A 23,445-nucleotide genomic window follows, 5' to 3' on the forward strand; every position below is an offset into this window, starting at 1 on the left:
TAAATTATCATTAGTAAATTGGTATCTCGTATGTCACAATTGTTACCTTCGTCATATCTAAAGCTAAATCCCCTTCATTAATTTATTTAATTTCTAAATTAATTTGATTATTCGATATCTGTCCCAACTCAATCCTCAATTAATTATTTACTCTAAATAAATTGCAGGGAAAGCATTTATTTTTATTACAATGTGGAAAAATCTCTTAATCACTTAACAAAAGTGAAGCATTTTATCATAACGAACGAAAATGCTACTACTCCCGCCAACGGCTAGGCACGCTTGAGCTTAATCGGACATGCTCTACTATTTTGTGATCATTCTATACTTTTTTAATTAAATGTCAACTCGATTCTAGATAGTTTGGAAGCTAGGATTATTTTTTTAATGTCATCCAATTTGCTTTCATAGGATATATAGAAATTAAAATATCTCCAAGAAGTTAAAGGTCAGTAAAGAACCTTACCTTATTAACCATTTTCTGCTGATTCAAGATGAACTCCTAAACTAGTGGCCGCAGCATTCCTATCAGGTGCCCATTACTCAATCATTTTACATAAATAAAAACGTGAATTCAATTAATCAACCAAAGACGTTTACAAGCACAGCATAATCAAACTTCAGACTAGCCAAAATACCGTTGAGAATAGATTGACAAGCATGTATTTGAGAGTTTTTTAAAAATTCATTTCTAAATGCATGTTCCCATGTCCATAAATCAGAAAATTCCTTCTCACAACAAACAGATTTTCTTTCATGGCATAAAATTGAAATAACCCCAATTGTCAGTTAATTGGTTAGCATGGTTACCCAGTCATAGAGTCTCTTTACTTATTTGCACTTTATCTCAACAAACTGATTTAGATTTATTCAAAGTTCAGATATTAAGCAAATGCCTCGAATAGCATCAATCAAATTTATACCTTGCATCCTTATCCAAGGCATAAAAGAAATTGGTTGTGCCTGCCCAAACCCACTACAGCAGTTACTTAACACTGACGTGATGGCAATGAACATGAATGAAACAGCCAATACAAATTGAGACAGCTCAATCACAGATATGATCCATCTTTAATTGAGGTCTATATACATGAGGCTTCTTCTCCACCCTCATCCCCTTCACATTCTTCATCAAAATCATCACTTGTCAAATAACCAATAATTTGGCAATCCTTTTCCCCATTACTCCGTGATTGTCGAATCACCTGTTGAGCCTCAGCAATCACTGCAGCTTTTGCTGCACAAACCACCTCTGTTTGGGGCAATCTAACAACCCCTTTTTCAACATAATTTGACTGCACCTTGGTATTTTCAGCCATAGCCATTCTTATAGCATTTCTGGAATGCAACAAGTCAATATACTTATCATGAAGAGCAGGGTTCTTTACTTGTTTCAGCACTTCAGGACTCACTAGTGTTTTTTGAATTTGCCGATGAGAATCTTCTGAAAATCTAGAGAGTGACTTCTGCCACTTAGCTGACTGTGTCCGGGAAAATGTTGACTCCTTACTAGGTTTATGAGCATAATCAGGTGTAACAGGTGCATTAGTAATCGGAATCAAGAAAGATTGTGATGATGGATCAAATGTTTCAACAGCAGAAAATAGATCTGTTTCATACTCTTTATCAGCATTCTTATTCCTTCTGAGCATCTGCCTTACAGTCTTATGTGCAAGCAGAATTTTTTGTTTACTGCTCCCTGACCTTCTGCCAGTTGATCCACCTGACCTCAACAATGCATTTGTATCATCAGCAAAGGGCCGGATAGGAGACTCACAATTGCTCTCTTTAATCCTCGAACGTGGTTGAGAAACAGGTGGAGTAGGAAAGGCTGAATAAAATCTGTCAAAGCATTCCTTGGATGACTTGCCTGGAACCTGCAAAGGAAATAACGTTATGAAATAAATGATAAATAATATTGTTAAAGAACCCAAATATTAGCAGAAAGAAGCTATCTCAATCAAAACCATTTATTTATAGAGCGATTATAGCTAGAAATAGAGAAAACGAGATTCCATATAATAAGGCCAATTTAATAAAATTACAATCTGAGAGCCAGTACAGAAAAAGTATCCTTGAATAACAGAATAACAGACCCCAATGGAGTGTACTTGTAAGAAGCAGCATAAAACCAATAAAGAGTGTGTATGAGTTATAGGGGTCACGATATATCAGCATTAACACCCGTAATGTGTTAATGGCTTTAACTTTCAACATAGCGAAAATGAACAAGCTAGGCCCATATATGTTTCATCATGTCTATAAATTGATCTGCAAGACCACAAAGAGGGAGCTCAAAAAAACGATTATCAGCAAGCAGAAGTCACATACCATTACCGCCATCTATACTTTTGCAATTTCTATTTCAGCTAAGAAAATGAAACTTGGAACTTAATTATAATGCTTTGGAAAAGATACGGTTGGGATAGGAAAAGCATAATAATATCTTAATACACACACACAAAAGTATCCATAAAACATAAAAAATTCTAGGCAAGTTTTTAGCCAAGAAACCCTCCCACCATGAGTGCAAGCACACGGATAAATAGTAGAGGTGAGAAGGTATTTACCTGTACTGGTAAGTGCCCTTTTTTTCATTTTTTTAAGCTTTTTACTCTGTTAATTTTTTCAATACAGCTCAGACTTTACACCATCTGTATCAGGTACATCACCTAGCTGCACTCAAATGCATCACCCAACTGTACTGTGCATGTCTTTATACATAAATTCATATATTTACATAAGGCCTTCATTAATTGATTGTGCTTTACAGACAGATACATAATGTAGCTCTATCATGCCATAAATTGTGTGCTTGAGTGTAGCTACATCATGTAAACTATTAATAATACATTTCACTTTCAGGTATCTATGACTGGGTCAGCAAGGATTGCATGCACCAAAATGCTTTTGAACAAATCAAATTCCGTTTCAATATAGATATAGAAAAGGCTCCCATATATCTAACCACCATGACAGCATGGAAAATGCAATGAACGATACTTAGTATCAGAACCAGAACCAAAACAAACCTATGTTAGGGCTTTGCAAGTAAATATATTAACTTCATCAGAAAATATTTGAGATGAAAACAGTAATACAAATAGTACAGTTTCAAAATGTTACCTTGCAAAAATATCTTAAAAACGAGATATACTGTTGCATGAAGATGGGAACAATAAGGAATGTTGTATAAGATGTTCCAGAAAGCATATCAGATAGATGATTGGCAATTGCATGATATGTGGACCCTTGTTAGAAATGTTATGGTGATTAATAGTCATCACTTCCCCTAGAAACATCCAAACAGGCTGGGTTATTCAAAACTTGATGATGATAGCAGGTGATGTGTGAGAGTTGGTTTTATTTGTGATGAATTCCATTTGCCTCCTCAGCGGTCTTTTGTACATTGGTGTGCGATGTTTTGTATGCACGGCTGTTATGGGCCTGTGGTGTTGGTCATTGCAGCTTTCTCTAGTGTTTGTCTTTTTCTTCATCAATGGCATGGATCGCAAACGTTAAATCTGGTACAGCAGAGATCCTTAGAGTCAAGGTAAGGTTTCAGACCATCAGCTTCAGATCTTCCACTGTCAGAATTTTGTGTTGTTGAATCTTGTTAAGAGCATTCTAGGGAAAGAAGGCCTTGATGATGATGGACCTATATGAGTTCTAGGGTGACAATTGTGATAGATTCTGTTCCAAATTGGAAATAGCAAACCCTTCAAAAGAGGTTAGGAACTAGGTTGAACTTCTTCTGCTCCTTCCAGATCAGGCAAAAGTGGAAGAAGATGACCCAGATTCAGAAGATGTAGGGTATGGCATTTATGCATCAACTCCATGCATTACCATGGCATTCAAGTTAAAATTGATGGCTTGAAATAGAGGCTTCCAGCAATTAATGGTGATATTGAGGAGATTACTTCCTGCCAGGATCTATGACTGATGATCAAATATCTATTGGTGTATCATAATCAAGGGACTTCAGATGTAACTATTGCTTATAGATTGTCATATTTTCGTATGCTGAATAGGGCTGTGAAAAGGTCTAAAATTATTCATGGTGTTAAATTCAAAACTATCTGTAATCCTAGTTGCAACAGAGAGGTGATGCTCAAGCAAGAAGTGGTTACCGATGATGACTGGTGTGGCAAGCTGAAAAGTGAAGATGTGAGCTCCAACGTTATTGGTGATGTTAGTAGATGAGATGTCTCTTGGATTTCTTGAGGGATTTTGGACTCTAGGTCTGATAGTTTTTGGCCCATGCTTACAATTGGTGTTTGATTTGTGGATGGCATTCTTTTTGCCTTTGCTCTAGTTGTTTGCCACCACCCCTCCATGGGCCTGGGTTTGCCTTTTCTTTGTTGTGCTTTGGATGTAATTTGTAATGTGCTTCATTTTCTTGTGCAGGGGCTCCTATAGAACCCCCTCTACTCTCCCAAGAAAAATTATTTGGCAAAGTACATTGCAAAATATTTAATGGAACATTCTTGAATTTGAACTGTTATTAGATTAGTGATTTTAAGAAACAACGTATACAATGAGACTTTTATTATGAACAATTCACTTGTTCTAGAAGTCAATTTCTAGAGGTCCATGGAAAGTCATCCCCACCCCCGACCCTACAGCCTGAACATCTCAGAGACATTATGATAAGAACAAAATGTCCCCCACTATCTCTGGTGCTCAAATCCCGACATGGAAAAATTCAAATGAACTGGTTTTTAGATCCACTGTAGTATTATTTTTTTGTATTTGCAATGCGATTGCAACTAAGGAGCCCATGTCCACAGTTACACAGGGAAGACCTTCATATACAAGACCAAGGGAAACAAAACTAAGGACTATATGTTGGATAAGAACTATTTCATGATAAATGTACTGATAGAGGAAATGAAGTTCGCATGGACTTCACATGGATGCAACATTATCATGAATGGGTGGGCAGGCATTAAACATTGTCCATCATCAATATCATTGTCTCATGTAAAAAGGGGCCTTACTTCCTCAGAATAAGTGATTATTCAGGGAACTGCAAGGATGTGAATTTCTAATTTTAGATCTTCGAAAATGTCATTGAGAAGATTGATCCCAACATGTAATACAGGTTGCATCGGATGTTACATTTGTGTGCAAGGCAAGCAAGAAGTTGGTTGAAGCTGCCTACAAGCATATCTATTGGACCCCTGGTGTTCATTTCATGAACAATGCACTCAAGGACATCAACAAGATCAAGTAGATCAAACAAGTTGTAGCTGACACAAAAGATGTGTAAAAATTCATCTAAAGTCACCACACATCACATGCACTATGTTGGTCCTTTTTTGAGAAGAAATTCATCAAACTTGTTGAATATAGATATGCTAACTACTTCAGTTTATTAGAAAGGATGATTGAGTTGCAACAACCCTTTCAACTAATGATCATATGACACACAACAGAAATCAGAGGAAGGAGTCCAAGACAAAACCAGGGTTGTGAGCTATGTTACACAGGGACACATCAGTGCTTCCTTAACCAGCATCCCTACCTCCCAAGCATCCCTGGAACAGCAGGACAGCACAGGACATCCCTTGGCTGTTCCATATTTATGGGGAAACTAAAGATGTATTCCTCGGATGCCATCCACAAGGGCAAGACATCCCCAAGACAGCTGCACATCCCAACATCAAAAAAGATTAAAAAAATAGCCAGTTTAAAAAAACGATTTAAAAAGGGCATGGGGAACACAAGCCTGTTGTGACATTTTCACACATCGCCCCATTGCAAATGGGGACCCCCACTTTTTGCTTTCTAGTGTAGTTGTCTTAGCTTAGCCATCATCTTGCTTGGAGGTAATTCCTTTAGTTATTAACCTTTTGATAGTGAGAGATGCTGTGCCTTTTATTGACAGGAAGTGATCAAGTCAAGGTGGTCTTTGGATGATGCTCCACAGGGTAGCCTTCCATCCGGATACACTAAAATTCCCAACCTAGATCATGAAGGGAAGACTTTGTCCTTCACTTACCCAAATCCCCGACTTGTGAAGGCCCAGAGATTGAAGAATTTTAAAGGCAATTATGGTGAGTTTGCCTTGGTAAAGGACGATGCAAGTGTTTTGAAGGTAAGTTAAGTGAAGAAAACTTGATTTTGAAGCGAATTTGAGAAAAGCAGAGCATTCCTGTTTAGAGACAGATCTGTAACTGATTTTGAAGCGAATATTCATCAAGCTTTAGGTGAATTGAGAGGTAAAGCGCCCTATAATTTTGCATCATATCAATTCCATTCCAAAGCGAATTAGAAGGAGCAGACTTAAGGCGATCTAGGGCAAGTTTGAGGACTAATTTCCTTATTTGTGTTGTCATTTCCAGACCTGTTTAGTGTGAATCATACCTGCAGTGCTGATGTTCCAAGGCCCAAACTTTTATTTCTAGGGTCACAAGGGTTTGAATGGTGGGAGTTCTGAAAGGATTGATATGATTTTCATTCATTTTATGTATATTTGATTCGATATTTGTTTGTTTTACAGCTCTGGTGAAAATCAAAACTCAAGAAGAAAGAGCTTGAGCACTGAGGCAAATGTACAATGGGATATCAAGTCTAGAAGGCTATGCAAATCAACATCAAGATTCAATTGCATCAAGGAGGTATCAATGCAAGGATTGCATGTTCAAGGATGTAACATTCAAGGTGAATTAGGCAACACAGCAATGAAGATGGGGGATACTTCACAATAAAGGGTTCTACATCAGGCAAAGACATCATCAGAATCACAACGATACACAAGGAAGCTAATTAACATCATGGAGAACTCACCAATGCATATTCAAGATACTCATGGAGGAAACGATGAAGAACCCATCAGCATGGAAAGGGAAGAAGAAGAACAATGCATTCAAGGTAAAGAAGGGCAAACACAAGTGAAGGAATCATGTTTCAAGGATGAATGACTAACATCTTCAAGGATTGTAGACATTAAGTTTCCACAGTTCATAATTGTATGGTGAAAGCTTCTGGATTTGACTGTGTGCTTTTTTGTTATCAACATTTCGAATCATACTCTATGATTCATCATCAGGATGAGCTAGAGAAGAGAATAAGTGTGAATTGGAGACAAAAACCAACTTAAATAGTGCAGGGGGTTGGTGGGAAGAAAGGAAGGGAATGGCATAAGGATCAAGAGGTTGGAGAGAATAATAAAATAATAAAAAGGACATAAAAGAAGAAAAACTACTAAATGCAAAGAGAAAAAAAATAATAAAGACACAAATACAAGTAAACAAACAAACATAAAAAAGAATTTAAATTTTTTTAAAAATATATATATATATATATATATATATATATATGTATGTATGTATGTATGTATAAGGTATATACATATAGATACATAATTCTTTTTATGTTTGTTTACTTGTATTTGTCTTTATTATTTTTTTCTCTTTGCATTTAGTAGTTTTTCTTCTTTTATGTCCTTTTTATTATTTTATTATTCTCTCCAATCTCTTGATCCTTGTGCCATTCCCTCCCCTCCTTCCCACCAACCCGCTGCACTATTTAAGTTGGTTTTTGGTCTGCAATTCACACTTATTCTCTTCTCTAGCTCATCCTGATGATGAATCATAGAGTATGATTCGAAACGTTGATAACAAAAAAGCACACACAGTCAAATCCAAAAGCTTTCACCATACCTTCAAGGATGCCATTGAATTAAAGATGAAGAAGACAACAATGCAATGGGAAGGAATTCAAGAATGACAAGAAGATCCAAAGAAGAAGGAATGATGGTAAATCAAAGAAATGGGACACCTCAACCTAGCAAGTGGAATACGTCCACATCAAGTTTTAAGGCAAGGTGGAGGATTGCTCTACATGAGGAACATTCCAGTACTCATCATCACAAACTGAAGATCAATATCATGAAAGAGCAAGCATAAGAAATCAACGTCAAGGAAGGAAGATATGACTCTCTTGAATTTCCTCTGAAAATCCAAGAATTATTGCCAGTACAGCAAGAAAGTAATCCAAGACGAAGACATCATAAGGAAGGAGTTTCCACACAAGAGAGAAAATGCAAATGTGATCAAGGTAGGAGATAGTTCTTGAAGAGTAAATCAAAGTTAGAAGAGGATGCAATTTGGGAATATCTCCCACCCTCATCACGTCAACACTTGGAAATGTTAAGTATCAAGAGAAATGCCTCGATCACCTACACATGTGATGAGTTACAAGGATCAAGTAGTTGAGGTGGTGTTGAAGTCATCATCTATCCAATCACATCATTCCAAGTCAAGGCGTCCAGATTCAATGCACTTGACTCATCCAATGAGATGAGTAACTATCACATGTGGGCACAAAGTTCGATGTACCTAACCTCATTATTCATTGTTCAAACCTTCAAAGAAAGACATGTCCTAAAAATGTAATTCAATCATTGGTCAAACATTAAATGTTATGTAATGGGTGTAACAAACCCTAATTAGGGTCTCTATCTTTCAATCTTGACCATTGATGTTCAATTGTATTGAGAGCACCATATAAGGCTCCACTTCCTCATTTGTAAAGGTTAATAGTTCAATAATAGACAATAGCAAGCAATTAGGAGTAGAGTAGGAGGAGAAGGCAGGAAATTGTTGCCAAGCTGTTTAAATAAACATCCTTTCCATTGAAGATATGGTGGAATGTGTTGTTTCTTCTACATAACTGCATAGTTTCTAGTTGCATCCTCATGTTAGATAAATTTCTTTGATTGTGATGGAGTAATGTGTGGATGTTGATAATTCCTTAGTTCATGCTATTTGTAGTTGGATGATTTTCAATTGTAGTGCATAGTTAGCCTGAACATCAAAACATGCTAAGTTCAATTGTGGATATGTTTATTCAAGTTGCATCAATGTATTGGGTATTTGGATGAATGATTCACGATATGAAAACCTTTTGTTTCCCTCGGAAGATGAAGGCCTTGTGTAGCTGTTGGCAACATGGTGAAGCAAAGCTCGGTTGAAGGAATGTGTCCGTCCAAGCATGATCCATTATTGTTATTGATCTTAAGAGTAGATTAGATCTTTCAAAACCCTTCATCTCTTTTTTCTTTTTTTTCAAAGCAAGTAAATTCCACATTCCAACAGCATTCAAGCAAGAGTTCATGCGAAATGTAAGTCCCCATTGTGATTCCAGCAAATCACATCACAATCATTGAATCTATCCATGTATAAGGTCAAGCCATGACTATCGGAACCTTGGAGTTGTCTCGTTTGATCACATTGTTTAGAATTCGAGAGGTCTTTGTTCAAGACAGGATAGAATACATAGTATTTTATTTTGTGTTGCATGATGCCATAAAAAACACATCAACAAAGCCCTCTCTACTAATCTCAAAAACAAAAATAACTAATCCCACCACCCTATAATATATCTTGCTACCAATTTCTGATATTGCAGTTAAGAAGGAAAAAATAGAGTAAAAAAATAAAGAGAGGTCAAAAGGAAGATTTCCAGTCATTTTCAACATCTAGGATCATTGAAATGTAAGCCACACTTATTTTCGTTCATTTTCATATTTTGTTTGTTCTATCAAACATCTTAGAGATTTTTTGCACTGTTTTTTTCCAGTTTGCTGTCACAAATTTCAGTTTCTAGAAGCTTAATGAAAGGAGGGTACAGAAAAGAATAACAATGTCAATGAAATAAAACCAGTACTGAGAATTTTTCAGAAAACACAAGATTGTTGCACCAAATCCCTTTTCATGCCCTTCAACAATTGTCAATATCTATAACAAAGGTCCTTTCAATCCCATGAAACCCTTGCTGCATTATGTCATTAATTAAGCAAAACTAAATTATTAAAATCAAAGGTGGGTAAACTAATTTTCATGGGAGTTACAGAAAGGTTGGGCACCATTTATTATGTGAGATTGGACATAGAGTTAGGGTTTGTAAGGACATAACTTTGGAAGAGAGAGTTGAAATAGCTAGATTGGCTGGGCAGAGTGAAGAAAAATGAAAGGTGTACTTGTTGAATCTGTTCGAATGTGTCATTTGCTGCTAATAGGGATGTGAGAGGCAAGCATTCTGATAGAAGGAAGGGCAAGGCTACTACAATGGCAAGGTCGTTGAATTTGCATGCACAAGAGTATGTCGATGATTTTGCAGTCAAATTCTTTTATACCCATGCCATTCTACTTCATGAGGCACACTCTCCATATTTCAAATACTATTGGATCAACTTATGTCCCATCAAGAAGATAGATTGTGTGCCTCATTCCTAGATAACCAATATTCGAAGGTGAGCTTGTTGATGGAGGACATGAGAGAAACATGAATAGCTCTGCAACAATAATATTAATGAGCAGCCATTGTGAGGTAAGAAAATCAATTAGTTCTAAAGTTTAATTTCTAATTTTTCATTTCAATTTGGTAAATATTTAAATTTGATTTTACCTTCTGCTTTTTTAATTTTTAATGTTGTTCGCACATATATTTTCTCTATTATATCATATATTGTGGGGGTAATGAAATAAGCTGATACAAACTCTCCTAGCCTTGGAGAGGTTTATGAGACATATGTCAACATGCTTGACCAAATGAGGCATGCAATTTGTATCATGGAGCCTAACTTACATTTCTATGATGAGCATATAAAGCCTATTCTCACAATGGGTTGGAATTAATACCCCACTTCAAATGGCTACATGTGCTCTTAATCCCAAATGGTATCCTACTAGACTTGATAGAGTCCCTTTTGCTAATGATGATGAGGTAAAAGATGGCTTTATGAAGACCCTACAAAAGATGTAGAATACTGAGAATGCAAGAAAATTTTGAGAGTAATGGATTTATTTTGTTAATTTTTGAAGTTCTATATTTAGCAAACCAAAGGCTATAGCAAATAGGGCCACTCTTGCTTAAAAAGACCATATTGGATGGTGGACATCTCATGGGAAGGATACACTAGAGCTAAAGCAGCTTGCCATTCACCTATTCTCATAGATTGCTAGTCCCTTTCTTGTAGAGAGGAATTGTCCACCTACAACGAAAAAGTTGTCCTAGGTAATGAAAAATCAACATTCCCCAAGGACACATCCCTAGGCTAAGACAAGTGCACAAGGGGACAATCACAAAATGTCCCCTCTATCATTCCCTCAAGTGCCTTGCCCAAAGGGTTTCGTCCCTAAAGTAAGGCTGATCTACTAAGGAGCAAAGGTAAAAAATCCTCGGCATTTCCTTGAGTAGCATCCCCATAGTAGAGCTTGCCCAAAACAGCCCTAGAGTGCAAGGAGCAACCCTAGGGACATTCACCTCTCAAAGGTACATTCAAGGATTCCCTACCATTCCCAAGACAATTGCAGTAAATGCAAACATCTCTCAACCATCATGGGGACAACAAAGTGTCCCTACAACCTTTAGAAATAGCTAAACACTTTTTTTTGAATTGGAATTTTTTTTTAAAATAGAAAATCTGAATTAGGGGGTCCACCAAGGTCCCTCACACTAAACAATATAGAAAAATGCTTTCCAATAAAGCTAGAAAGGAAGACTTTGACACAAGACAACACATTATCATGGTGGTGATTGTATGGGCCTCCATCACCAATAAGCACACTAGTCATTCGCCTCTTATTACAAGTTTGCATTTCCTCTATTACTAAGAGGAATTGATCTACATAGAGCTTCATCCACTTTGTCAAGAAAAATAAACTAACCTCTAGGAGTGTGGAGAAGCTTGTGGTTGTACATAGTACCTCGTGTCTCATCATTCATGGATCATAAAACAATTGAATATAAGGAGAATTCAACAACATGGAGGAATGTAGACCTAGAGGAGTTGATGTAAATTGATTAGTATCAAGCTGCACAAACAAAGTTGGTTGGTGTCTAGTTGCAAGCGCTAGATGAGTCTAGCAATTCTAGCGATGAGTACACAATTACATTTGCATCAGAGAATGAGTTTAAACGATTAGCCATTGGTCTATTGTACTTGTAACTTTGTATTGCAAACATGATGAAATTGTGATGTCCCCTTTTGAAATATGCCTGATTTTGCCCAAAAATAACAATTCCAACAAATGCAATATATTTACAAATAGAATTCTATAATAAAATTACATAATTGTAATGCCAATTTCGGAAAAATCCTAATTCAGATCTTACAAACAAAAAATAATTAACAGCAAAGCATTAATATCAAGAATCTATGATCGTATACAAATAGTATTTATTAAAATCAAAGTATCCTAAAATCATTCATATCTATTTCATAGCTTATCCCCATAGTCAACATATTAGGAACCAAATGAAAACCTTGATAGGACACCGGGAGACTGTCCTTCTCAATCAAGCCTAAGGGCGCAGAATGGACCTCCAATCCGTTCGTCCCCTTGGCCCACAAGTATAGCGGGACCTCCAATCCATCCATCTTGGGGTGGCATAATTGATGAGGGAAGACCGGTACTGCTGCATCTTCCTATAAAACTTTTTGCGTTGATTCCAAACATGGTTGCTGATGGAAACTTGTCCTATATTAGTGAAATATATTTATTTCTGCTTTCAATTTATATTCTAAATTAATTTATTTCTGCTGTATTTGCTTGTACCTTTTTATAATCTGATTTATTTCAATGCTCACTTTTTTCTTATTCCAAACAGATATCTTCATTGATGATTCAATCACACTATGGCTGATCGATTCTCTTAAAAAGAATTCAATCCCACTTGCTGATTAATGATTCTGCTGATCTGCCTAATTTGGAAACCAATATATTTCATTCTTTTAAAAAATTATCCAATTGCCCAGTGGCTGATTGATGCCTCTCACAAAATGAATCTTCCTCTTCTTATACCTTCAACAGTTGGGGTCATAAACTTTCAATTTTAAGTGTTACAACCCTCTTTGAATAGAGATGTCCTTTCTACGAGACACAACTCTAGGCATTGCTTCATTAAGTGTAATCACTGTTCATTAATTAAAGTAATCGCTGCTTATCATTTGTTTGTTGGTCGCCCTCTAAATAATAATGATGTCCTTTAATTATGGTCGGCCTTGAGTTGTCAGCCCTTTGCTGGTAATTATTTTTTTTAAGATCTGGGTCAGCCCTTATCAATTCCCTCGCCCAGTTTGTATTAATAGGTCTGCAGGTAAATCTGGGTTTTGCTCTCTATGGCAGAGCATGACAGAAATCATGAAATTGAATATATAATATAAATCCAATTAATTGTCAAATGGTTTACATAAAGGATATATTGCAATTTCTTTTAATATTGTTTATAATTGATTTTTCCATTTTTTTTTAAATTGTAACAGCCATTCCCCATCCCTGGGACACCACAGAAGACTAGAAAAAAAACAATTTCTTGTTTATTCTGCTAAAATAAATGTTTAAACAATTTGGAAGAAACAAATATCTGCAATAATTGTAAACCAGTCAGAAAGGCAAATATGACTTTAAAAAAAAAAAAAGTTTAAATGGAACCTTGGATGCTTATGTTCTGCACACTATCTCAGCTCTCCAATGGACACCAACAACACCTGAAAACCTCACCATTCACCTGGTCTGACTGCAACAAAATGTTAAGTGAGCTCTAAACATACTAAAGAAATTTCCAACAAAGATGGGTCATGTCAGGAACTAATGCCACTAGTGGTAATAATATTACTGTACAACTAAAAGGTTGTAGAGGTCGGTGACTCAGGAGTCAGAAGAACACTAGAATATGCAATCTAGAACTAGATTAAACAGTATAATAAGGAGTACACCCCACAATCTAAAGGTTATCCTAGCAAGTAGGCCCCTTAGAGAAATTTCAAATTACAGATATGAGAGATGATCATAACAAAGCTGTTTAAAGATAAATTCATTTATCCATGGTCCTTATGGAAGCTCACTCTACTAACATGTATAAGTTAAAATCACTCCAAGAATCCTTGAAGATAAAGACCACTTCTGAACAAGAATCTATTCAAAATTATAAATTAAGATGATTTTAAGGCCTTCACATATCCAGCATGCCTCCAGACATATGCAAGCCCTTGCAAGAACAGGAAAACTTTCACCTTTACCTTCTATATATTGTTCAAGTTTGTATTCCATGACCAAGCTTGAGAGCAAACCAAGCCTTCACAACTTACTTTTAGGCTTTTGACTACACAGTGGGTGCATAATTCCTTGGCCAAGATTAAATGAGGAGAAAAGGCCCTCGCCACCCAATACCGTTGAATTGGTTATTCAAAGAGAATTTGAAACAAAGAAAATGAAGGCAAAAGAGCTTAACTTTTGCACTTGTGGAGTTTCCAGACCTCCAAAACCTCTCAAAGCAAAACTCTATTTAATCATATACCTTGGTTTACGAACTCATTGGAGAAGGCAGAATATGTGCCAGTCTTTGTTGATTGTTAGCTTCAGAAGACTTGATGATTGATTTGATGTTTTACATGCTTTTCTCTTCTTTACAATATCTTTCTTGACAATAATCTTTTGAGAATTCAGGTCAAAAGGGAAAAACTGGACACTCCCTCTCCAATTCAACCAGTTCTTTGGCCCACCAGAAGATGCCAGTACTTGACCCAACATGTTCTAGAAATATCTTATTGATTTCTAGAATTATATGCCATGAAAGATTTCTCTCCAAACTCAAATCAATATGTCGTTGGAAGGTAGAAAATTGCATACTCTGCACTTTCCACCTTAAGTTTTTACACTTATTTTGGCATCCATTCCCTTGGTCATATTCAGGTCACATTTAGCACAATTCTTCAACCTGAAACCTATGTCTAGTGTGCCAAATCTTCAGTTCCAGATGTATCTTATTCTCACAGACACTTCCCTGAAAACCAGAACCTTCATTGTTGAAGGACACCAACATCCATGAGCACCATTCTCTAAGTTCAAATTTGAATCTTTAGTATTGCTAACTGTTGAAACTTGAAACCCTACACTAGTCACACTTGCTACATTCTCTCAACTGATAGTTACTCAGGATTGTCCTATAAACATATCTTCACCCTCATTTGAACCTTCTTCTTAATCTTCTTGCATTCTTCTTGACTCTTGGTGCTACTAGACTTCATTCTTGGCAACTATTTACTCCATTGCTGCAAATTTACTTCAGATCTGATAGTTCATTGTTATCCCTTCCACCATAGCTTGTAGTCAAACTGCAAATAACCTTTTTGCCTAGAATTTGCAAGCCCTCTCATTTTCCCATCGCTCTCATCTTCACCATCATGTCCTCACACTAAGTGTTCTCCTCCATTGTTGCAAACATATCTTCATAAACCCCTATTGCATTACATCCTTGGCACATTATAGATCTCAATCTCCTTGTCTCCCTCCATAGATCTCAATCTCCTTGTTTAGTATTCGCCCTACTCAAAACCCTCAAAAACCTTTCCTCATCCCAATCAACCGCCGGAAGGTTTGCTTGTTCTGTTGGGGCTTCTTCTCCCTCATCTTCACTTACATCTTCGATATGTCAGCCTCTTCTCTAGGCTGTCTCCACGTGTAATGTCCCTTCCTAATTAATAAATGCAGCTATGTTGCCTGATGGAGGTCATAAATAACACAATCGGAAAATATGTAAAATAGCAATGTTTAACAGTAAAGAGACCAATTGAACATGGTATAATTCGTATTGCTTTATTTTGCACAGCAGAATTGGATGTAGATATTGTAAGATTCCTTACTATTAAGTCAGTGTGAATCAGATATGCAAGTGAGAGATTAGCAGGACAATCCAATTACATACTTTTCATAGTGGTTCATTTTGGATTTAAAAAGCTAATTCCATTATCTATCCCAGAATGATTGTACCAACTAGATTTATTCATTAATTAACTCTTTTCTTTTCCAAAGGAGACAGCAGATGGTAGGAGTGGTTCATCATGCCAGACCCAAACCCAGGAGCAGTCACATGCCCTTCTGGCCTACTGGTTCATCCTTATACAGTAGGTGGAGTATTTGGGTGGGCAATCGACCCCCTACAGATCCCCTCTCCCTGGACTTTGTTTGTGATGGATCAGATTTATTAAGTTATTACTTATGGTGTCAGTTGCACAAATTGTATTAATGATCTGCTAGTATCAATTTACATAACCCTTATATGTGTTTTCAGATTTATTATACTATAAAGACAGAATACGATTCTTATGGGAAACACGTTGTATTACATCGTGTTCTATTTTATTGTTCATCCACATACATATTATTGAATTACAAACACGGTATATTATTGTATCTTTTAATGGCATATTATTTCAGTTTAATCATTTGTGTGTGACTATTGATGTTTGTGTCATATTGTGACTGTTCTTTACCTCCTAAGGTACGTGTTATCCTTAGTGTTCTGTTATATCATAGTTCTTATGCATTCTGTGAAAGGTTAGAACATACCTGGAGCGATTTTAGTCTTTTTAAAGCCTAATGCTCTCTGCCACGGTTCTTCCTCTCTTTTCCCAAAAAACATACCATACGAATTCAACTAGAAACAGCTTATAGAATTATCGTAACTTATCGATGCAGTTTAATGCTGTGTAGAATCTGAATGCTCGCATTCCCTCTTATTTTTACTATCACGTGATTCCATCCTACTCCTTTTTCCTTTCTTAATATATCTTTATGCGAATGAGACATACTTCTTCACCAGTAAAGAGTCGTACCCATTAATATACCCTTGAAGAATAATCAATATCGCACCCCCCTTCATGAATTAATTCTTCACTTATTAATTACTGACATTTGTTAGGTGTCTATTATTTTAACAATTGCTTACATTGAGTCCATGCCTTTCTCATATTATTTGACAAGCAAATCTCTAATGTGATCGCTGGTGTTAGTAATGGTGGTGTTGTTAATATCTCTCAAATAATTGATTCCAAACTCCAACACGATCGCATCTCAAAACACTGGCATGGCTGTGTGTTGCTGAACAGGTTATTGTATTTACTTATTTCTAACTAAATCGCACAATGATCTCTGCACTTGCTGATAAACTAAACCATAACTGAATCGTACTCCTTGAAACATCTGTGCATATTAGAAACGCTTCTCCAAACTAAAATCGCCAGAATATTGATTGTTCGATTAGTATCCTTAGATTGATATCCGCTTCAAAATAGTGATTCTTTACTTTAGAATAAGGGATCGATGAGACGATTACTGATATTTCAAGACTAATTACTGATTAGTCGATATTATAATTTGTTCATTATTGTATTAACAAAAATATTTTTAGATCATTGTTTTTATTTAGATCACTGTCTTCATATTATTAAACTCCATAATAGTGGTTTTTTGCTTCATGGCTTATTGTTGATTCTAAAGACTAAACAAATGACTTCTCAAATCTCTCCTTAATATAGACATTATAAGCATATGTGTAATGTTTACAATAATATTGATTTATTCTATTTGAATATTTTCAGAATATTATTATTTATGAATATTAATTAAATAATATTTTTTAATAAATTAACAAGTATTTAATGGTTTTAATTAATGTTTCATTAATAAATATGATATTAATTAATAAATAATTATTGCTTTATTTATGTTGTATATAATGATTAAGGAGGGACATGACACCACGGCTTCCAACCAGGCTGCTATAACTCGCAACATCTCCATCACAGCAGGATCTGCATTCCCACGCGCTCCACCATTCCTAGCTCCTCTTTGGTTGATGCCTTTAGCCAAAGGAGTGTATCCCATTCCTCTAGTCCCAAAATTCTACAATGCAAATCCTCCTTTTCTTCTCATCCCTCCCAACCTCTTGATTGTTCATGCAAATGCTCCTTAAGTGCTTAGGAAAATGGCAAATATTCAAATTTAGTATTGTCAAAGACACATAAACTCACAAGGAAAATCTATAATATCTAGAGTCATAAGATACTCACAATTGCTAAGCATCAAATGTGTGATAAAAAGTTCTAGGTGTTGAAACTAGGCTAGCCAACAATACTAATGATTTTGACAAAAATCATAGAGAAGCTCTTTTATTACTCAAATTATTTGTATCCAATGATTTAATCCCTAAAGCTTGTCATGTAGCATCTAATAGTACATTATGAGATAATATAAAAAACAAATATCAAATACCAAAAAAGTCAAGGTCTTTTATCAAAAAAATATGCTGTTTTCTACAAAATTGCGTGTGGGTGGATCTTTGTCAAAACATCTTTTAAAAATTAAGGACCTTAGTGATCAACTCACCATTGTCAACAAACCACTAGACAATGAAGATACGATTGCTCTGACCATTAATAACCTACCACCCTCCTTTGAGGCTTTTGTGGAGTCTCTACATCTACTAGCTGAAATTCAAATGCGAACTTTAGATGAGGTTAATACAAGCTGCATAAGCAACATAGACAACAACAACAAAAGGGCAAATGTGCATCTAGGAATTCAAAAATGATTTTGTTGCCTTGTTTCATGACAAATATCAAAACAAATTAGCAATGCTTCTTCTCACACTACTAACCAAAGAAAAAGGTGAAATGTTATGATAAAAATTTTGGCCATGTTAAAAACAAATGCAAAAAGGGATAGTACAATCTATCCCACAAGAAGCATGGTAAAGCTAATGTGGCTGCTATTGAAGAAGGATATAATTTAAATGGTGAATTTTCTCTCACAGCAACACTTTCAAATAGCACTAGCAACAATTATTGGTTCTTTGACTTGAGAGCATCCAAACACTTGATGTGTTGAAAGGACTAGCATGTAAAGTTCATCATTAATGTTGGCCATATGGATATAGATTCACTTGGTTGTGAATCTATGATAGATCCCATCTGGTTGAGGGGATAAGAGATGTTAAGATTGTATTAAATGATAGACAATATTATATATATTCCTACTATGAACATAAATTTACTATCTATCAATCAACTTACTAAAAATCCTAACATCCCAGTCAAGTTTTGTGGAATGAAATGCATTATGTCCAATATGCAATAGGACAAAATTGTTGCCCTAGGAATCGGGTGAAGGGGCCTATAAAAGCTTGTGGATCCTACTATAGCTAGCTTACATGCCTTATCTGGCAATGATAATGCTAGTATTCTTTAGCGTGAAAGATATGTCATCCAAGGGTCACCACCTATTCAAGAAAAACATGTTTTGTGTGTTGGGTGTTTAGCTAGCAAATAGAAGAGAAGGTCGTTTCCTACAAAAGGTGCCTAGCATGCTAAGGGGCCACTGAATCTAATTCAAGCAAATATTTGTGAGCCTTCTTTGATATATACCATTGTCAACAATTCAAGGTATTTTCTACTATAAGTGGGTATTTCTCTAGGAAGATGTGGTTTCACTTCTTAAAGAGGAAATTTGATTGCTATGGTGCCTTCTTGTAATTCAAGGTGTTCATGGAAACATTTAAAGGGTGTCAGATCAAGACTTTTGCAACTAAATAATTGGGGGGGGGGGGGGGTGGTTTATTCTCTGCCACTCAATTCAACTAATTTTGTGAAAAGAAGCAATTTAGTGTTCAATTAATTGCACAATACACCCCACAACAAAATAGAGTGGTTGAAAGGTGTAACAAGACTATTATAAAGATGGCATGGTGCATGATGCACAACAAAAGCATGCCCTACCAATACTGAGAGAAGTGAAGATATCAATTTATATCCTCAATCATGGTCCTCACAAATCCTTGTAGAAAATCACACTAAAAGAAGATTGGTTCAATAATAACACACTTGACATAACATCTTTTGTATTTTTGGTTCAAATACTTACACTTTAGTTACTAAGAAAAAAGAAACATAAGCTAGATTCCAAGAGTATCAATTATTCTTTGCTAACAATCTAAGGCATAAAAGGCATTAATATCTACCAACAAACATTATAAAATTTCAACAAATCACAATACCTTCAAACATTGTGTATGCCTAGTCAAACAAAAACCCTTTGTCTAAACCCCCTTAGTGATTTTTGGGTGGACTCATGAAGTTCTTGGTAAATGGTGAAATGACCATCCTACATAGAAAAACATGAATTGCAGACGAGATAAGTTTTCTTGACACATAAATCCCATCTAGTGCAAGGGCAGGTTATGTTGGAGATCCAGTTCTCAGTTGAAGCTCCTTAAGATAAATGTATTGCCCATTGCAAGCCATTCAAAATCTTATTAAAACTTCAGGAGAATCACAAAAAAAGAATTGAGTGACTTATAAGCGGATTATTGACCTAGCAAAATTTGTGGCAATAGTAAGAAAAGTCTAACTTGGTATGAATTACCTATATCATAATCATAAAAGCTATCGTTTAAACCTTCTTTAGTTCAATGTAAAGCAAATATTTTTAACAATTGTAAGAATTAAAGAACAATGGACACGCACTATATCAATATGATTTCAAAATATTGAGGGACACTTTAAACCACTATGAATTTAAAGTTGAATAATAGATCATTTGAAACATGACAAGTTTAAAACATATAGTTGAAAAGCTCAAACTCAAAAATTACTTGGCAAACCCAAAAAATTCAAAAACTTGGGAATCGGCAATTACTTGGCAAATTTATCAAACGTTTGAAAATACATATATTTTTTACAATATTCTTCATAAACACTTTATAAAACATATTACCAATTTCCATCATATATAAATCAAAATTAGAGTTTAATGCATATCATAGACTGAAAAATGAGTTACAATGTCACTTCCACTAGCCATGTCATATGTATAAGTTGCCTCATCTAAAGAGGTTTTTAGTAAGTTGAGCAATAATAATGTCTAGGTCAGCATACTCAAGAGTTATATCCCAATTCCTCCACAACCCCTCACTATAATCAAGTTCCTTATGTGACAAGAGATCTCAATAACCAGTGGGAGTTTGAGAATGGAGACCCCAATGGGATTGAGAGGCAACGCCCCTTATGGGGATCTAGGGGCAATGCACCCAATAGGGTTGAGAAGTAGCACCTTTGTGGGGATTTCAAGGCAATGCCCCTCATGTGGTCTGGGGTTAGTGCCCTTTGCAACCACACAAACCTTCATGACACACATCATTTTCACAATTTTACCACTTAAGGGCAAACATAGGTATTTGGCACCTTTTTGTTTATAAAAATGTTTTAAAAAATGATATTTCTTTTATCTCTAGGTGGCCCTTGTGTTCCCCCAATGATCACTAGCCCTAAATTGCCCGTAACATGCCCTAAGTTGCTAGCCATAGTGAGCCTAAAATGCAAAAATCATAAAAGGTTAACTTAGGTTTAAATAACAAATTTATTCCCTCATCTATGCAAGATTTTCATTAAAAAATCACAAGTTTTTAGCAATTTTTTTATGACTATTAACCAAAAATAAGCATGAGGTTTGTAAAAAATCACCAATGAATTTTTAGGCAACTCACCAAGGTTTTAGACTTACAAGTACTTTGTGACTTTTTCAACTATGGTTTCAAATTTTACTACAATACAAAGCCAATTCAATTCAAAATTATTGATTCATCCATGAGCAAGTTCAGACACAAATTAAACCAACTCCTCAAAGGGCCAATTCTTTGATAACCCCTTACAAATAGACTTAATCTCAAATATAAACACAAATCAAAGTTTTATAAATAAACTTTCTTAATACATAACAACAAACAAAGAAACACCATAGGATCAAATCAACATTTATTCCCAAAAATAAGAAAGCATCAAACAACCACATAATACATAACAACAAACAAAGAAATAATCATATGCTCAACTCAACATTCATTTCCAAAGATAAGAAAGCATGAAACAACCACTATCCACCCAAAGGTGTTTGAAGAGAAAAATGGATGCATCCTCCAATTCAAAACTGCTTTTAATTTGCTGCTATACAATTCTTCTCCGTTTCTCTTTTTTTTAAATGCCACTCATGCATTAGAAGTTTTCAACAATGCATTGCAAAAGAAGCTTTCTGTTACTAGATATGTTGCATACTGTAAACAAGCCACTGAAAATCTACCAAAAAAGATAAAGCAAGAAAAAAATTAGAAGCGGTACACCAAAAATGCACAATTTCAACAGCATGCCTGTGGACTCAAGGACTGTAGCTCCAACTCAAAAAATCCAACAATGATGAACCAGCTCTGCATCAAGCTGTCCAAAGAGCCATATAAAACTTACATCTCCAATATCAAGTCTCTCATCAGGTGATATTAATGACAACACTCAAGTACATACATTTCCCACGATACTTTCACTCCCACCAGGGTTGGCCTCCCCATTCTCAACTTTTGTCAACAAACACACGTTTTCTCCACTGCTAGATTGTGCAATGTAATTCTGATAAACCAAACATCCTTGCAATTCTCAACTCAATTTAAGACTTCAGCATTCCCAATCTTTATGCCAAACCCTTTCAGTATTCTGGAAGCTAAGGGGAAACCGTTCTCCATGGGCCGGTGGAATACTCCAAATAGCAAGGGAATATCAATCCTAATATGATATTAGGTCTTATGGTGCATTATAGTTCGAAAACTTGAAAATACACTAGAATAGCAACACAGAACAGATGGAGTGATCTAGTAATAGAAGCAAATTCACAAAGTATCATTCTGATGCCATCAATATGTTTTCCCCATACTAACGAATTCACAAGGTGATCCAAGATTGCTTTTCTACTAACCGAACTAGCAATATTAAGTCCATCAAGCATATCACAAGAGAGGTAAACAAAGGTGGTTGAGCATATCCCTCTTAGTTTTCCTATAGCTTATGTTTGGCAGCTGTTTTCCTTCAGTGACACACTCTCGGATTAATAGGAAACATTTAGTGGGTGGGTAATTGTTTAAAATAAAAATTAATGAAACTAAACCGGGTAACTCAAGTAGGAACATAAAGAGAGTGCATAAATACAAACCAACTTGGCAATCTGCTTCCAGAAGTTGGGAAAAGGCTTGATTGTGTAATAAGCATTGTGAAGGGCAATTTCCTGCTCTTTGCTCCAACCCTCGCAGCCCGATCCTCCCAAAAGTGGCATACATTTCTTCTGCTTCTTCAAATGTGCCCTCCCTTTTTTCGAACACTCGACATTATTTTCCTTGTCGGAATCGGAATCGGAGACTGCATTTTTTCTGAGGACTGTCTTCTTCTTCTTCTTTGCCCTCTGCGTCTTCTCATTAGCTCCGTGTATTAGAGGGCTTGGCAAACAAAGCACTAATTCTTCTGGATACCCGGAAAGATTAGGGTGAGCAGCCGCATTGTCATCCGGCTTATCAGAATCGTGGCGGTGAGAAAGCCTAGCGGATCTTCTCTGTTCTTTAGCTACTGTAGTTTGTTTTCTTGGTTGAGCGATGCGTGCCATGATAACGGATGAATATTGGGCTTTCGCCCCCTCAAACGCGCCTCAATACATTTTGAAATCCATTCTGCTTGGGTCGCAACTTGCTAGTTTTGTAAACATACTCTGGAATCTCGGGCTGTCATTTTTAAAATATTTTTTTATTTGCAAGGCTGGGAGGTGCTTCCTAAAGTATCTCGACGTC

At 35.9% G+C, this 23,445-nt stretch overlaps 1 protein-coding gene across 1 annotated transcript; it reads right to left on the reverse strand.

The window, feature by feature from the left end:
* Positions 1–663: 663 nt before the first annotated feature.
* On the reverse strand, positions 664–23,445 carry LOC131065302 (uncharacterized). The gene is made up of 2 exons (XM_057999769.2): positions 22,821–23,445; positions 664–1,877 (listed from the first exon to the last, which is right to left on the reverse strand). The coding sequence occupies exons 1-2, from the start codon at positions 23,262–23,264 to the stop codon at positions 1,083–1,085; spliced, it is 1,239 nt and encodes a 412-aa protein (XP_057855752.1). The 5' UTR covers positions 23,265–23,445; the 3' UTR covers positions 664–1,082.

This window comes from Cryptomeria japonica, chromosome 1 (genome assembly GCF_030272615.1).
Source record: "Cryptomeria japonica chromosome 1, Sugi_1.0, whole genome shotgun sequence".
Taxonomy (NCBI): domain Eukaryota; kingdom Viridiplantae; phylum Streptophyta; class Pinopsida; order Cupressales; family Cupressaceae; genus Cryptomeria; species Cryptomeria japonica.

What these genes read in the sequence shown, in the direction of transcription:
- LOC131065302 (XM_057999769.2), bottom strand. Translation starts at nt 23,264, where the DNA reads ATGGCACGCATCGCTCAACCAAGAAAACAAACTACAGTAGCTAAAGAA. An exon ending in GGAAGCAGATTGCCAAGTTG is followed by an intron (nt 1,878 to 22,820) that starts GTTTGTATTTAT and finishes TTTCCTTTGCAG; the next exon opens with GTTCCAGGCAAGTCATCCAA.